The following is a 17,108-nucleotide window of genomic DNA, read 5'->3' as shown; positions in this document are numbered from 1 at the left end:
CCCTTCTGACACAGCAGATGCCCCACACCCAGAGTAGACAGTTCCTGGCCAGCTGAACCCAGCAACATCCTTCAAAACTGCTGCCTCGAAGAACTCAAGCAAATTTGGCCCAGGATGTGGAAACTGCATTAAATGATGCTGCAATGTGCTGAAAAGTATACTTTTTTTGATACTAAAACTCAACATGACATATTTACATGTATATTTTATTATAAAGAATACAGCCTACATTATAACTACTAACTGGCTGGCTCTCCTCCTGTTGAAACCAAAGAGAAATCAGACAGAATTCAGCTGAATTTTGATGCATCGTGCACTGGAATACTGAAAAATTATTATGGCTAACATTCAGCACAACAATACATAGACCATGTAGGCACAGACCTTTTATCCAGCCCTAGTGGCAAGGTATGGACTGGATTCAGAATTAACATAGTAATGACCAAACCTCAAATCTGTTCTGCTGGATTTTCTTCCACTTCACTATTTTTGATGCTGATTTGTACAGTGTATATGGGCTGGAAAAGCTAGCTTCAGTTCCAGATTCACTAATTATAAATAAATTAAATAACGGCTCCATCTTAGCTTAATAGATCAGCTCCACAAGCCATTTTTGTATTCTTTCTCAGGGACCACTGTTTCTTGGGGAATCTCTGCTGAGAGCCAGCAATTCCCTGACATTTTCAAAAAGACCAGCCCTGTAATCAGTACCTCTACTCACACTGTTGTTATTACAAATGGAGCCTGGCTATCCATCTGCAATCAGACAGCAGCTCCAAGTCTTCTCATTTCCCTTATCTATTTGGAAATCTTTTGCCATAAAACTATCATAACCATAGATTCTTCAGTCATAAACAGGTGTAAGTGAACACTTCTGAAGCTCCGAGAGAAATATCATGACCCTTAAAAGTGAGCTGCTAATTTTTGATGTGCTTGTGCTTAAGGAGATGAAGAAATCAAGAAAGGTAAAATTTGTGCACTGATTCGACTGCTACCAAAGGAACAGACTGACATCAGACTGGAACAAGTTTATCTCTGTATTACTTGCTCAGTTTGGAAAGAACAGATACTGAGAAGAGCTGCCTTATTTCTGATGAATCATCTTCCCTGCTTGCATGGCCCTTTGCAATTCCAATGCACCTCAATATCTCAGCAAGCCAGCCTGCCACACTTGGCTAAAGAAGGCTCAAAATATGATTAAAATGGCTTGTGCAGAAGCTTTTAAAAATATTCAAAATGAACAAATACAGTCATAAAAAACTCTTTCATTTTGATGGCAGCAACTTTTACAGAGTGCAGGGCCTCAGTTCTGTGCCTGTTCAATTGGAAGCAGTTCAAAGGTGGGAGTCAAAATGTGAATTAACAGAATTGGAAACTGCAGCTCAAAATCTTTCACAGTTTTTTACCTCTATTAACTGATAATTAAAAAATTAATCCACCATAAATAAATAAATAAATACCATGATTTGAACAGATGTTCTTCCACATGTTTAGTCAGGGGTACTTCCCTGCAGATTTCATTACCTTGCAAGAATCTTTTCCTGTAAATCTGTATGCCTTCTATGGTCTTATTCCCACTAGTTTTTTGAATGTGTAGACCAGTGATGTTGTCCAGGAGGATAAGATCTGTAATGTTTGTTGAGAGCAACGTGTTGGTGTTATTAATCACAAGTGTAATGTATGCAGTTTGAGGGTCGTGCTCAACATCCACCTGAAAACAGGAAATATTAGTATTAATGGTGCAAAATGGCTGTTATGTGCATACTAACAGCAAAATTCATAGTCTTGATTACAAATAAAACTTCATTATATATGTGGAAACTTATTTTCTAAAGGCATTCTGAGTGACCTGCACATGAAACTACACTCAGTTTGATCTAAAACTCCCATAGAGATTTTAATCTTTGGTATGTCAAGCTGTTGCTTGGAGACGAAGTGGCAGAAAGCCAGAAGTTGGAAACCCAGCTCATGCAGAACCAGAAGTGTAATCAAGAATCTAAGTATCCCCATGATACCTCATACAACAAAACTGGATCATATCTTTATAACCACAGGCTGAAAAATTCTTAACTTTGAACTTCTGTACCATGAGGATATTTCTTTTCCAAGCTACCCTCTCTGCAAATTCATTCTCTCCATGCAGTGTTGTCTCTATTTTCCTTTTTTTTCACAGCAACCACACTCTCTGAAGGACGCCGTCTGTCTCAACTTGCCCTTCCCAAGTGAGGGCAGATGGAGCCACCAGTGGACTTAGGAGTTTATGGCTCTGCTTCCAGTCAGTGGTGAAGGTCATAAGCTAATCACCAATCTCTAGCAACATGCAGTCATGTCATTTTAATTATTTATTCCATTAAGCCTTTAAGTCTTACTGAGCAATTATACCCTCTAAATGAAATTATTTTGAGCACAGAGTTGCTTACTGACCTCTCACCTTCCAAATTGCCTTCTTCTATGTGCTGGTTTTAGCTGGGGTACAGTTAATTTTCTTCACAGTGGCTGGTACGGGGCTACATTTTGGATTTGTGCTGAACACAGTGTTGATAATATAGGGATGTTTTTATTATTGCTGAGCAATAATTAAATGGCTTACACAGAGCCAAGGCCTTTTCTGCATTCCATACTGCCATACTGGCAGGGAAGTTGAGGATGCATGGGAAGCTGGGAAGGGACACAGCCAGGACAGCTGAGCCCAACTGTCCAAAGGGATATTCCAGACCATATGACATCATGCTCAGTATATGGAATCAGAGCCACCCAGCACAGGTTTAGGAAGGACAGGTCTTGTCTGACCATTCTGATCTCCTTTTATGATCAGGTGACCTGCCTGGTAGATGAGGGGAAGGCTGTGGATGTGTCTATCTGGACTTCAGCAAAGCCTTTGACACTGTCTCCCATAATATACTCCTGAAAAAGCTGGCAGCCCATGGCTTGGACAGGGGCACTCTGTGCTGGGTTAGGAACTGGCTGGAGGGTCAGTGGTGGTGAACGGGGCTGCATCCAGCTGGCGGCCGGTCACCAGTGGTGGGATCAGTGTTGGGTCCAGTTCTGTTTAATATCTTTATCAACGATTTAGATGAGGGGATTGAGTCCACCATTAGTAAATTTGCAGATGACACCAAGTGGGGGAGGGAGTATCAATCAGCTGGAAGGCAGGAGGGCTCTGCAGAGGAACCTGGACAGACTGGAGAGTTGGGCTGATTCCAACAGGATGAAGTTCAGCAAGGCCAAGTGCCGGGTCCTGCACTTTGGCCACAACAACCCCTGCAGCGCTACAGGCTGGGCACAGAGTGGCTGGAGAGCAGCCAGGTGGAAAGGGACCTGGGGGTGCTGATCGACAGGAAGCTGAACATGAGCCAGCAGTGTGCCCAGGTGGCCAAGAAGGCCAAATGGCATCCTGGCCTGGATCAGGAACAGCCACTCTCCAAGGGATAGGTAAGATGAACTGTCTGTAATTATAAAAATTCAGACTTGCCCCATCCAGTGTAAAAAAAAAAAAAAAAAAAGGGGAAAAAAAAAAAAAGAAAGGAAAAGAAAGTAACAGTCTAGGTACATCTTTCAACTTATGCCACCTAAAGTAAAATTGAAGGTTAAAAAGTATCTTATAGCAGGGAGGTCTTTGCTCTTCATAAGCATTTACACGAGTCAAATGAAATTTTTTTTCATTAAATACTGTGCTAAAGGTGAGTCCCACTGAATATGCAGACTATGACACAATGGGTTTCCTATGGCTGTGTGGTGGATGCTGAAAGACACAATGGGCATCACAGGGCTCAGTGCCTCATCCTTCGAAAGAAGTCCATACCTGACGCTGGTAGGGCACCCAGGGTTGGGCCAGGAGAGTATTCAGAAGGTTGATCTCATCCTGTAAAACTGGTCTCTATCTCTACCCAGCCGTGTGGCTGATTTATTCTAGAGATCCTTGGGATTTGCTCATTTACACCTTTATAAATTCACAGTGAGGTTTTTACTTTGACCAGAATCTGAAATCCCCTAAAGCCTGAGAGATTTCACTGACTTCTATTTTGAATCAGCATCGCAAAACTGTGCCATTTACAGAGGGTGTGACCTCCTTAACATCAAAATGTACACAGTCCCAAATATTCAGCATGGGCACAATTCAGTTTACACTTTTTAAAGGACATTTGGGTACAAACTTCTTACCAAATTAACAAGACAAATGTAACAAAACTTACCATACCACATTTCTGAAGGGTTATTCCAAATTCCGAAGACACTGACATATTGGAAACATCTTCAGGCTATGAAGAAAGGGGAAAAGTCTAAATAGTGTATGAAAATACTATAATTCTGCAGCACAAGTTAAATTATGTAAATAATGAAATTATTTTTAAAAAAATTAAAGGTACCAATCACCTTCAACTTTAAGTGTTTTTTTAATCCCAACAGTTATCTTTTTCCCTAGTAAAAAATTTTAGCAACTACTTATCCCCACAAGTAATTACTAGAATCTTAATTGATATATTCATCTTTTGGCTATCAAATTCAAAAAATTCCTAACAAAATACACTATGCATAAAGTTTTCATCAGACTATACAGACCCTTTTAATTTACCAAGTGTCAATCACAATTTATGCAGCAATCACATAGCTGTGTCTGTCACAGTAATTCTTTGGAAATCTCACAACTAGTTGGTGTTGCTGGAGTCATCTCAAATGAATATAATCACCTGAGGCAGAATTAGAAATACCCTAATTGGATAGTAAATTTGCAACAACACTCACTTTTTATAGGATTGCTACAATCTTTACAAATATTAAAAGCGGCAAACCATCTTTTACTGACCAGCTGGTGCTCAAGATCAGACTCCCGTTTGAACAAAATCTTCTTTGTCCATGAGGGTACCAAGGCAAACAGCGAATGGCTCCACTGGTTGTCCGAGGCTGCAGAAGTCAAGAGCTGGTGAGGTGCTTTGTTTGCCCAAATGGCCAGAGGGAAGGGCCCTGCTGAAAACCGAGGCAACACTCAGCATTAGAGCTTGTCCTAGTTAGAGCAGCCGGGACCAGTTCATCACTGTGTGGGTGTAACCTGTATGCCACTTCCCAGGAACTGTTTACAATAGACCATTTGCAGCAGCTCCCCAGAGCACACCTGACCCCTCAGGCTGTAAGCTGAGTGTTAGGAGGCCTGGCGATAGGACGATGTTCCTGTCCTCACACCCAGGACTCACAGTCACCCATTGTGGAACTCCCCGCCCTGGGGGAGGTGCTGGGCATCCCCACCCAAACCTGACTGTATATAATCTTGGGGTCTTGGGGACTGCTGGGATCACTTGTGGGATCCAGAGGAGGACCAGAACCTTGACTAGACTGAGACCACCACTCGCACCAACAGGTTTTTCCTCTCTTTTTACTTTTGGACTCAGGGGAACCATGTGGGGCTCAGCATGGGGGCCAATGAACATCATTCTATTCATGCCCCAGGGTGCTGGCTTACACATCTGGGGTTTCGTGGGTTAAAACCAATTATTCGTCTGTATAATTGCATTTATTGTATTATTTTTATTAAATTGTAATTCTGACTTCTAATCTCTTTTGAGTTGGGTTCATTTCTCCTGAACATAATGAATGAGACTGCAATCCTGTTGCTCACAGAGCCCCAGTGGACAGTGCACCTTGGGGAGATTCCCTGTCTTCCCACACTGGAATAGTTTGGTTTTTATTTGGAAGGGAGTAGTTTATATTGGACAAAATTGTGGATATATGGGCCAGGGAAGTTTTACTTAAACCACTGTTAAACAATGTAACAGACTTGTCTAATTTAGGGACTGTAAAAATTAACATGGCAAACTTGGTAAGAACATGTATAGGAATACATAGGAATATGTATATTTACAACACCAAATGCCTCCATATATTTGGAGTTGGAATTTTTTTAGGATACTCATGCATGGCATATTTCTATTTCAAGACTAAGCTACAGCCCAAATCACTCAGCATGACACCAAGGCTGAATTATGAGTGCAGTACAGACCTGCTGGATACCAGTCTGAGCCCACCTGGCCATGGCACTCTCCAGCAGATCCAGATACCATACTATATCCTACCTCCAATGGCTCTAAACCTGTCTGACTATTGAATCAAACCCCTTTGCAGGTTTGTATAGATATTTCCAAACACTGAAAGAGAATAATTTTAAATATGCTGTGTCATATACTAATGCAATTGCCACCCCATTCCTATGAAGGTGGAGCACCCATTTTTTTGTTCTTGCCAGACTACAGGAAATGCACTTTCCTTTACAGCAAACAGAAAACATGAATGACACAGAGGTTCTTTGCAGGGCTTTGCGAGAGTCAGAAGTCAAAATGGCAAAATGTATAAACTGGGTTGAGCAACTACTACCTTTAAAGTGCTTCTTGTTCAGCAGATCATTTCCTTCTGAATTTTGGATGAGGGCGGTCAGCCAACATTGCTTCATAAAAATATCTTTTGTTCTTGTGCCCTATGTAGTATAACATCTCCATCAGCACACCCAAATGCACTTCTCATGTGACAGCAAATCCTGATACTCCCCCTCTGGAGGGTATCAAGTCCACAGTAACAAATTTAATTAACTGATCATGTTCCTTGACTCTGAATAAATCTCTGGATTACTAATTACACAGGTGACTTTGTTTTCAAGTTGTGCTTTGTCATCATTTACAACCCCAAGACAATGTGCCCAACTCCCAGCAGAAGTCTCCAGGCATGTTATTTGGCTGCTCCATCACCAGTAATTGGAGACCGGGGCTTTTGCAGGTTTTTTTATCTTAAGCAGCCTCAACACTGATGATGACAAAGATGTTTCTGCAAATCCACTTGTATCTTCCCAGCACTCAGTGGAAGGTTTTGCTTAAAATGATTTAACCAGTATGACATGTGTCCATACAGCAACACGTGCCATTGCCATTCTCCAGAATTTTTCTCATCCTTCCTATTAATTTTTAACAACATGGTCTGCAATAACCTGGTTTCCCTGTTAGTTAAATAAAATATCTTTTTCCTGATCCCCCCATATTAAGCTATCACTAGAACAGCTGACCTACAAGCACATAACTGCTTTTTCACATAACTTTCTGCATACTCTTAACATCAAGAAAATATAATTGTTTTTATCAATTCACCTTCTGTATCTTTTCAGGTAAGTTCCCAGATGGACTGTAAATGGCTGATGACTCTCGAAAAACTGGTGCTGAATATCTGACAAAGGACAGTACAGGCACAACACATTCTGTGGATTTCTGTTCTGAATTTTTTATTTTTTTTTTAACAAATGATTCATCTGAGCTTGGGAAATACTAACACTTGACTAGGAAGCAATGAGATGTTTTTGGATACCACGCTGCTCAGAAGTGCAAATAGTTTCCATAGTGCCATTGTCAGTGCCCCTTCAGAAGTGCATCCCAATTCTGATAGTGTCTCCTTGTTCCTTCCGCTCCTTTCTTCCTACAGCTTCAATCTTTGCCATTTTCCCAGCTGTTTTCAGAAAAGCCATTACCAGAGCTGCATGGTCTTCACTTTCATTAGTTTCTAAATGGAAACTATTTCTACTCATTTTAGAAAGAAAAACTGCAAAGCAGGGGAACAGTTTCAGCTTTACACACAGCCCAAACAGCCCCCTTTCAGCTGGGCTTGCCAAACTCCCACCAGGCATTCCCGGACTGCAATGCCCCAGGCCAAAACATTTCCCAGCAAGCAAACTAGCAGAGCATGAGGTTCAACCTGAGACTTTCCTGCAAACATCTCCAAAGATGCCAAGTGAAACAGTTCATCAAAGAAAGGCATTAGTTTCACTTTCTTTTGAGATATGAGACAATATTACCACCTTTAAGAAGAAATTTTCTTTGTTTTGTTTTTCTTAATTAAAAATTCCACATTTTTACAATGTATTATTAAGTTGTTAAATATTTTATCTTTCTGTTAATTAGCACATTAGTAAAATATTTTCCCATGATTTAATCCTACATAAACCCAATATAAACAGATATGCCAGAACTCTGTCTTAAACTGCATATTCCTAGCTAATTACCAGTACTGGTGGGTCAACTTTGTATTGAATTACAAAATGAAAACATGAAAATAAATATTAATATGATGAAACAGCTGGAAAATTGGTGTAACGTTTTACCACTCATGTTACTGTAGCATTCACTCAGTCCCACATCTGTGCAGTGCCACCACCATATGAAATGACAAATGCACAGTTGATCATGACAGTCTCTGCTATTTAATGTTCAATTTTCTTTGCTGTTCTTCCTAACTAGTTATTTGCCACTCCAGCTTTGTGTACTATTGCTTTGGGTGGTGACCTCATGCTATTTTGGGCATCCAGCTGCCACACTCAAGGCACAGGCAAGAGGCTTGGGAAGGAGAGCTGCCCGCTGCCAGCTCTCACTGCACTCGCTTGGTGCTCAGGGAGTGCAAATACTGAGGATCAGACCTGGTCCAGAACACACCTACTGCATGGAGAGTGAGGCAACAATGTGTCTCTGTTCACACAGACAGAGGGCAGAAGGATGGGTATCTAAGAAAAGAAATTGTCCTGTTTGTGGTCACATACTGTCCTTCACTAAGAAATTAGTTCTGTGTAAGGACACAGATCTGTCACAACACAGGCTTTTAACATTCAGCTAAACAGGCTGAGTACAAAACATGTTTGTGGCACAGCCAGCCTGTCATTAAAAGGGTAAGTATAACATCATGATAGAAGGTGAAGGTTATTCTTGGCTATGGCAATTAAATAGGATGATATGATGGGAAAAGGGAGCCCCTGGTGGTCTAGTGGTTAAGGGTGCGGCGCTGTCACCGCCGAGGACCGGGTTCGATTCCCAGTCAGGGACACTTCCCGGGCAGATGGAGCTCGTTAGCCCTGTAGGCAATCCATCTACCTCACTGCCACTGTCCAAGCTTGCTTGGCCCCGGCAGATGAACCTTAGGATTAAAGGGTGGGCTCAGTTCCGCGCACACTGTGTCTCACCTAAAAAAAAAATCCAGTGCGCAGGCTGGAAGGTGTAAAGACCTTCCCTGGATCTTCGCTCGCGAAGACTGGCCATTATGATGGAAAATTAAAAGTCTTACAATAGGTTTGCAGCAAAGACTCCACTATGTCCTTAAGACTCCTGGTACCTTTACAGCCCATCCTGATCTGCCAAGTTACAGCAGAATAGTGAAGACTCTTGACAGTTTGTGAAATGTCAGGTTCAGAATTAAAAATTACCTGATACTGAGAGGAAAAAAACCAATATAACTAAGACATTAATTCTAATTCATAGCTCTCAAGGGCTGAATATTTCAGTTCAGATTCCACAGTCTCATTTGCTTTCCAACATCACAAATTTATCAGCAAAGCTCTGAACAATCTTGCTTTATTTCAGTGGGGAAGAAAGGAGTTAAATATACTTGCTTACTGTATTTTTGTTGTTCTAAATTACTCCCTGTCTTGAAAACCATCCAGGATATAAGATCCAATTTGAAGTCCTTTCAATTACACACAACAATGAACAAGCAAAGGTAGCAATTTACTGGATTTCAGTTTTGAATGTTGCCATTAGCTTTTCTTGTTACAATGTCAAAGGAACTATGGGCATCGACAAGACAAAACAAATCTACTTTCCAGGCCTGTTTTGAATAAGTCAGAGCAGATTCAAACATAACTCTCAAAAATTCATTCTATTCCCCAATCATGAGAGTACTCTGGGATTGTTTTTCTCATCTTATGCAGAAACAACTCAAAAAAGCTTCCAATAGTAACACTGAGATCACTGTGCTGTCACAAACCATTTCACACTTCAGCACACTGCCAGTTTCAACTACAAAGGTTTTATGCAGAAGTTCGCATCTCTCTGCTTTCATCGAGAACTTCTTCAGTAAAAAGTAAAGAGTCTAGAACTCCGACTAGGTAAATCACTACAAACTTAGCCTTAAATATGTTAAAAATTCATGTTTATGAATGGGACAATTCTCCATTATAAAATCAACCATGTAATTCAGTGTTTACAGCAACCCCTCATTTAAAATATATATTTACCTACTAACAAAGTGCTAGTTTCACTAACATTCACCTGAGGTCCCCCCTCAGGCTCCTTTTCTCGAGGCTAAACACCCTCAGATCCCTCAGTCATTGCTCTCCAGACCCTTCCCCAGCTTCGTTGCCTTTCTCTGGACACGCTCCAGCACCTCAGTGTTGTGAGGGGCCCAAAACTGAAGACAGGATTCCAGGTGTAGCCTCACCAGTGTCCAGTTCAAAGGGACACCACTTCCCTAGTCCTGCTGGCCACACTATTTTAACCACTAACAAAAAGGTACTGCATGTCAAAATACTCAACTTTTTCTTCAGTGCCAAAAGGTTCTTCTGACATTTAAAACTGCATGCATTGCCTCTCTCAATGGATGGTCTATGAATGATTTGCAACCCATCAGAAAGCAAGATGCACACAGCAAAGATGACATTGAATAAATACTGGAGGGAAAAAAAACAAGAAAGCTCAGCAAATCTGAATTATCTGCCTTCGTATTTAAATTAATAAACTCATTTGTGAATTAGCCATGGTACAGGGCAAAGAAATTAGAGGTATCTCACTAGATGACTGCTTCAAATTCTTGTGTAATTTCTTGGTAAATATATGTAATGAAATCATCTTTTGGGGAACTGTGGTGATGAGGAAGTTTATTTCAGATGTTGCATTGCCCTGTTAATGTGCTATATGAGGATGTCATAACGTTTCAGGGTGCTCATCTCTACCACAACTGAGTGAGGCAGAATTCTATCTGTAATATACAAATGAAGAAAAGAAAGACCAGAAACTCAGAGAAACTAACTGCTTTGTTCAAATTTACACAAATAGCCTGGGCAGTCAGCCCTTAGATGCAGCAACTCCAAGCCGTAAGGGAATTCTCTAAGTATCAGAGTACCCTATTTTGATCGAATTAGGCAAACACCACTGGAGATGCTCAATGTACCTGAGATCACTGACAAAAATACTTGATGTCTGCTGTAAAGAGTACTAGCATCCCAGCAATACTTCTAGCCCCACTATGTCAATAAGACTTTAACAACCTGGTCCAAGACAAAGTGTATTAGTTATTGTAATTGCAGAGGCCTTGGAAAACACCTTCAAAAGTAAGTATTGCAACATGTTTGTAAATGCACAAAGATTAAATTTGCTTCTGAAAAGGAACAAGGTCTTGATCAGCTTTAATATGGATTTTTCACAACCAAGGGAAAGATGGACATCAGAGGGTGCTCCCTTTCACCATTATGTTCCAAAAGGAAAAATGGCTCCTTCCAAAAATTATTCAGAGCAGGGTACAAACTGCTTCCCACAGAGGCTTTACCCTGGATCAGCTGTAAAAGGAACCTAGAGCACCTTTGTTCCTAACTTCTGAGCAAACGCTCCTCTGTGGCTCAAGATCAAAAGTACCACTGACGATAGCAGGCCACCAGGGCACCGTTCCAGTCCCCTGCTCACTTTCACACCCGTGCTCTGTGAGTCCTGGGACTCCCACAATGCTGAAAAGAAAGAGGAAACAGTTACATACCTGCCATTCCTAAGCATCCCATTTCTTTCTGAAGCCACAGATTATCTTTAACAACCTAGAAGAGAGCAATTATAAAAAATAACTCCTTTCATAAATGTCGATTATTAAATTTTTATGCCGAATTTATGCTTCACAGTTTCACCCTATCTCACAAAGCCTCATGTTTCATGAAATTAACTACCAAAAGAGACACAGCTCAGCTCAAGAGGTCTCCCACAGCTTGTAAAGCAGTACGAGGCTCCGCTGCCCAGTGTGGTTATGCCTACTTGGGGCTCAAATTGTACTAACACGTCATATTATCAGGCTGGGCCTGTGCACTACAGTGGAGCCCAAGGGTTTGCTACTAGTTTGCTCTTATTAAATAATCTTTCTTTGCCGTTTTCAAAGGCATATTTGAGGAAATGTGATCACTAGGAGTCAGCGGGAATGTGTCCATATTAGATGATCGAGTCTACTGACATTACACTCACTTTTTCTCTGGAGCACTAGACAGAGAATTTCAAAGGGACCACACGCTAAAAACCGCAGCTCGTGAGGCAATCTGTGCCAACCTCCTGCCTGTGCCTGGACCGCAGAGATGGCCACAGAAATCACAGCTCTAAAGCATCAGTAAAAGAAACCGGGGCTTATAAGGATTGTTACTGCCCAGTGTTTTGATCAAGATGTAGCAGTCATACAAGCAAGTTTTCATTTAACAAAAATGCTTCCTTGCAGGAGATAATACAGAGTTTGGAATGTCGGCTGATTAGCAAGAACCTATCTCTGCCGAGTGACGTGACCCACACTTGCTGTTTCTGTTTGCTACCAAGCACTGCATGAGAGTAATGTTAAGTACTGACTCATGCCAACACCACTGTTACAGTACAGGAAGTTAGGGGAAATCGTCTTCTTTGCCTGCTCAGGGAAGCCATCACTTTGCTTATTGCTAGAGCTGTGACTTTAGTTTACCTGGTACAAAAACAGTTCTCACTTCACAAAGGGCACTTGCTCTCAACATGACAGAAAATGCAAGATATCTCACAAATCTGGATGTACCAGGAGCCCTAGGACACTGCTCTGGAAAACGTGTCCAGGATCAGAAGCATCACTTGCAGAGGAGAAAGAAGACGCGGAAACAAACATGGGGAGGTATGTGCAGGACACTCTGAGCAGCCCTGAGACTCAGCTCTGGAAGATTCCAGGCACTTTTCATTAGAGGCTATTTCCAAATGCCTCATACTGTTCTCCCTGCACTCCAGAATTCTTGTACACAAGTGGAGTTATGGTAAAGTTCTCTAATGCCATAGAATCATAGAATCAGATGGGTTGGAAAGGACCTCTGAGATCATCAAGTCCAACCCTTGATCCATTATTGATTTCTTTTCATTGGTTAAACAGTCTGTATGCCCATGAATTTTAGCAGCCAAACATCTCAAGAATACAGAAAGAACAGGAAACTCCAATGCCAAGCTTAAACAAAAAATTGTGTGGTGGATAGACACATATCTATACATATGCATTTCCATATATGCATACAGATATGTAGAACAGAAATCACATTAACAGGGAATCAACCTTTGCCAGCTATTTCTAGAGCACTCTAGAGCTCTATCTGCATTAAGGAAATGTGTACCAGTACCCTGAAGTGATGTAATCGGTTTAAAACCCTGATGAAAATATAAAACACCAATGGTCTTTGACATTAAATGAAATCTTGTTTCTAAATATAAATACCAAATATTACTCTTATGCATTGTCAGTATATAAATGTGAGTGTTAAGTATCAACAGCAACATTGTAAATGAGCCTGTTACAAAAGCAGACAGTTGTCTAAGCATGCATAAAGACATGCAGAAAACATGGGTTTCTAGCTGACAAGCTTTATTTCCTACTTCCTAAGAATCAGTTTACAAACGTGTCCCAAGTTCCACAGGCTCCAGGCATTCATTCCTGTGTGGTTTTACAACAGCTGAAGCACAAAAATCTATGGTGTTTGTACTTCCATGTGCATCAACTACAAATCACATAAGAGCACTCCTTGTTTTCCCTTCTGTCATATCTGACATTCAGTTCTCAGCAGTCTGCACTGGAAATACAGCCTAGGTATTCAGCACAAGTCTTCCACTCTGCTGCAAAGTGTGTCCATAGAACCAGAGGGTACCACGAGGGGCTCCGAATCAGCAAGCAGTGCCAATTCCACAGACCAGATCATGCTTCAAAAGTAATTAATTTAACGCAGTAATACTGTGAGCATATTCCCAAGTTCTACATTAATTTATTCTTCTGGTAGAATAAGTCGGCATATTGTTTGTTTTCATTTCCCTGCAATACTACTTCCTGTTGATTAGTCTTTCTGTAATCCCATCACAGACTGTCATTTGCGACTCTCTTTACCCCCCACTGTGCACAGTCTCAGGTATTCTCCATATGGGCAAAAGAAAACTGTGTTGACATGTTTTGAGATGGCTTTACAAACACAAACTAGGTAAGGAGAAAGAATGACACATAAAAGCCACATCCTAAAAGCTAGTGGCCCTTCTCAGAGAGGGACAGCACCAGTGGGAAGGGTGCTGTGACTAGATAAACACCAAGGGCCTCTGCTCAGAATTACAGCAAAGCACAGGCACAGAATGACAGAACTGTTAGGGTTGGAATGGACCTCTGGAGTTCAACCAGTCCAACACCCCTGCCAAGCCAGGGTTACCTAGAGCAGGTTACACCAGCTGTGTTTGGAATGTCTTCCAGCGAGGGAGACTCCAAGACCTCCCTGGGCAGCCTGCTGCATTGCTCTGCCACCCTCAATGTAAAGAAGTTCTTCCTCATGTTGAGGTGAAACTTCTCATATTTTAGTTTGAAGCCATTGATCCTCGTCCTATCGCTGGGCACCTCCAAAAAGAGTCTGTCACTATCCTCTTGGCACCGGCCTTTGAGGTATTTATATTTAAGAGACTCCCTTTCAGTCTTCTCTTCCCTTCACCAAACAGGCCCAGCTCCCGCAGTCTCTCCTAGTAAAAGAGATGCTCCAGCCCCCTACTCATGTTTGTGGCTCTCCGCTGGACCTTCTGCAGCAGTTCCTCGTCTTTCTCGTAGTGAGGAGTCCTGCTGACCCTGTCGGCTGCCCCACCAGGCCGACTCCCGGTAGCTTTTCGGGCCGCTGCCCTCAGCCCTAGTGTTATGGAAGCGGCCGCTGCTCCGCCGGGACGCGCTCCCCGAGCAGGCCCTCGGCATGCCCTCACAAGAGGCCTCCCGTTCCCGGGGCCCGCGTTCCCTCCCCGCCGAGGGGCACAGCGCGGGCACAGCGCTTACCGCCGTCCGGCCGCGGGGCTCCCGGCGCGGGCCCCGCCCGGCGGCCGCCGCCAGGGGCTGGGCGGGCGCGGAGGGGCCGCCGGGGAGCAGCGCCAGCAGCAGCCCGGCCAGCGGCCACCGCATGCCGGCGGGCGGACCCTCGCCGCGGACAGTTCCCAGGCGCTGCCCCCGAGCCAGGCCAGGCCTCAGCCGCCGCATCCACCCGCCATCGGTCTCCTCCCACCGCGGCGAGGGCGGGGGGCGGGCGGTGGAGGGGCCCGAGCGGCGGGACCTCCCCTCGCCCCTCCATGGGCCGGGCCGGGCCGGGCCGGGCGCGGCGCGATGGCGGCGGCCGGGGTCTGCCTGCGGGCCGTGGGGCTGCAGTTCTGGGCGGGCTGGCTGCCGGCGCTGCCCGCCCTGCTGGCCCCCGCCGTGCTGCTGGGGCTGCTGCTGGGCGCCGCCACCGCCGCCCTGCTCTGCCGCTGCGCGCTCGGGCCGCGCCGGCGGGCACAGGTACGCGGGCCCCGCGGGAGGGGTGCGGGCCGGAGTCAGGGGAGCACCTCGGCAGGATCAGGAGTGGTTTGTGAAGGTTCGAAGGGCGGGAGGTGCCGCCCGCCGGCTCTGCCCGCTGCACGGGACGGGCGGGGCTGCCCGGGCTGCTCCCGGTGCCCCGGCGAGTGCCTTGGTAGATGGGGAGCCCCGTAATTCCTGACACACCTCCGCCGGAAAGAGTTTTACTACTTCATTTTAAAACAAACGGGCTGACTCAAAAAGGAGGCCGGTGTAAGTGTTGGCGCGTTCTGAGTGTTGCCCCGCTGTCCTGTATCTCCGTCGCAGGTGACCCACAAGTTGTCTCTCGCAGTCATTGCTTCGTGCACCAGGCTGTGCTGCTTTTGGGGGTAATGGAAGATGTACCCGGCTTGCAGAAGCTTTGTGAGATGATTGAAAACAAACACTGATTTCCACCCTAAACCAGTAATCTTATTTCAAAAGCGTTTTACTGACTTTTCCAAGGTTCAATTTACACACGGCTCGGCGTATAAGTACTAACCCACAGCAGTACCTTTGCATTGAGGGTACGCACATGGGTATCTAAGAAATAAGGGAGCCCTAACGTAGCTGATGGTTTGTTTGATGCCAGATCAACAGGGTTTTCGAAAGTGTGTGATTTTGTTAATAACATACTTGCTTTTCTAAAGTCTTAAGTAATGTGGTGGATGGTTCGTGTCACTTTATGACATAAAATGTTGTTTGGACTTGAAGATTGCAGAGGCAGTCCACACCCACGGAACCACTACCGGGCAGATATATTTTCTGAGAATTGTTATTGATTTATACTTCTTTCTCCCATCACATTTAGTCCCAGGTCATGGTAGATTGCCTGGATGTAGCAATGGTTGGCACTGACTCAGCTGGGAAATTCTGAGCCCTGCAGAGTGTTCTGCCAGCCTGGAGTGGGTGGCAGAACCTGGCTTGGTTTTTCACCACACCTTTTTTGAACTATAGCAGCTCTGCTGCATGTGTATTTGCTAGTGTTGATCATCATTAAACACGACATACGAGACAAATTCTCTTGCTCCCAACTGCTTTTAAGTTGGAGGTTTGAAACTCTGTTTGAAGCCGTACTTTAGCCTACTAATGGAGGCACTTCAAATGCTGGATCAATGCATCCTGTGTGAGTGCAGGTCTCTCTGATTCAGTTGCTCATTTTCCCTGCCTTAATAGATGTATCTTTATTGTACTGCCACTACTAACTCAAATGTAGCCCTGTACGATTTTATCCTTGATGTCATATATGTCAATAGGGAATAGAAACTGTCAGTTTTCTCTGGCCTGGATCTTCAGATGCATTTAGATGTTTAAATGCCGTTCAAATCGATGCTTCTGCTGTAAGAGTGTTATTTATTTTGAAAGAAAAATGAACTACCTGCTGGTGCATACAGAGCACATTTCAGGGTGGGCAGGTTGCATCCTATGGGTGTGATTGCCCAAATTGAACAGGGTTACCTTAGGACATTCCTTCTTCACACTGTCTGCCCTACTGATGCTGTGGAGCAAGCCCACAGTGTATAGCAGGTACTGAACTGCACATATGGCAGCCTTCTGCATTCAAAATAGAAGCAGGGGTAGTTTGCCTGAGTATGCCATGTTCCATCCCAAGAAGGTGAATTATCCTTAGAGTGGGAGCAGGGCAAGTACCTGGAGTCCAGAGCAGCTTTAAACACCACAATAAGCCACCAATATTTGTCACTCAGCCCCAGTTAATCACAGTTTTATAGATCTCAGCCTGAATCTGTGGGACTTGG

At 43.7% G+C, this 17,108-nt stretch overlaps 2 protein-coding genes across 7 annotated transcripts in view; one reads left to right on the top strand and one right to left on the bottom strand.

Annotated features, from left to right (window-relative positions):
- Nucleotides 1–15,007, bottom strand: part of EVC2 (EvC ciliary complex subunit 2) — a 70,869-nt gene extending 55,862 nt beyond the window's left edge. For 2 of the 4 annotated variants that reach the window (XM_050338586.1, XM_050338587.1), the window contains exons 1-5: nucleotides 14,824–15,006; nucleotides 11,539–11,593; nucleotides 4,805–4,965; nucleotides 4,194–4,259; nucleotides 1,525–1,711 (exon numbers count right to left, since the gene is read on the bottom strand). In XM_050338586.1, the coding sequence (XP_050194543.1) occupies nucleotides 1,525–1,711; nucleotides 4,194–4,259; nucleotides 4,805–4,965; nucleotides 11,539–11,593; nucleotides 14,824–14,946 (592 nt within the window). In that variant the 5' untranslated portion in view covers nucleotides 14,947–15,006. Of the gene's footprint in view, nucleotides 1–1,524; nucleotides 1,712–4,193; nucleotides 4,260–4,804; nucleotides 4,966–11,538; nucleotides 11,594–14,823 lie in introns of all 4 variants that reach the window. The other 2 variants (XM_050338590.1, XM_050338589.1) reach the window with 2 other exon arrangements.
- A 112-nt stretch (nucleotides 15,008–15,119) lies between these two features.
- The window catches only part of EVC (EvC ciliary complex subunit 1), a 50,690-nt gene continuing 48,701 nt past the window's right edge, over nucleotides 15,120–17,108 (top strand). For 2 of the 3 annotated variants that reach the window (XM_050338383.1, XM_050338382.1), the window contains exon 1: nucleotides 15,133–15,315. In XM_050338383.1, coding sequence (XP_050194340.1) covers nucleotides 15,145–15,315 — 171 coding nt within the window. In that variant the 5' untranslated portion in view covers nucleotides 15,133–15,144. Of the gene's footprint in view, nucleotides 15,316–17,108 lie in introns of all 3 variants that reach the window. The other variant, XM_050338381.1, reaches the window with a different exon arrangement.

Source organism: Myiozetetes cayanensis, unplaced genomic scaffold (assembly GCF_022539395.1).
Source record: "Myiozetetes cayanensis isolate MyiCay16 unplaced genomic scaffold, myiCay2020 scf7, whole genome shotgun sequence".
In the NCBI taxonomy this organism is placed as follows: Eukaryota; Metazoa; Chordata; class Aves; order Passeriformes; family Tyrannidae; genus Myiozetetes; species Myiozetetes cayanensis.
The sequence above is the reverse complement of the archived record's forward strand: the minus strand, read 5'-3'. Positions and strand labels throughout refer to the sequence as shown.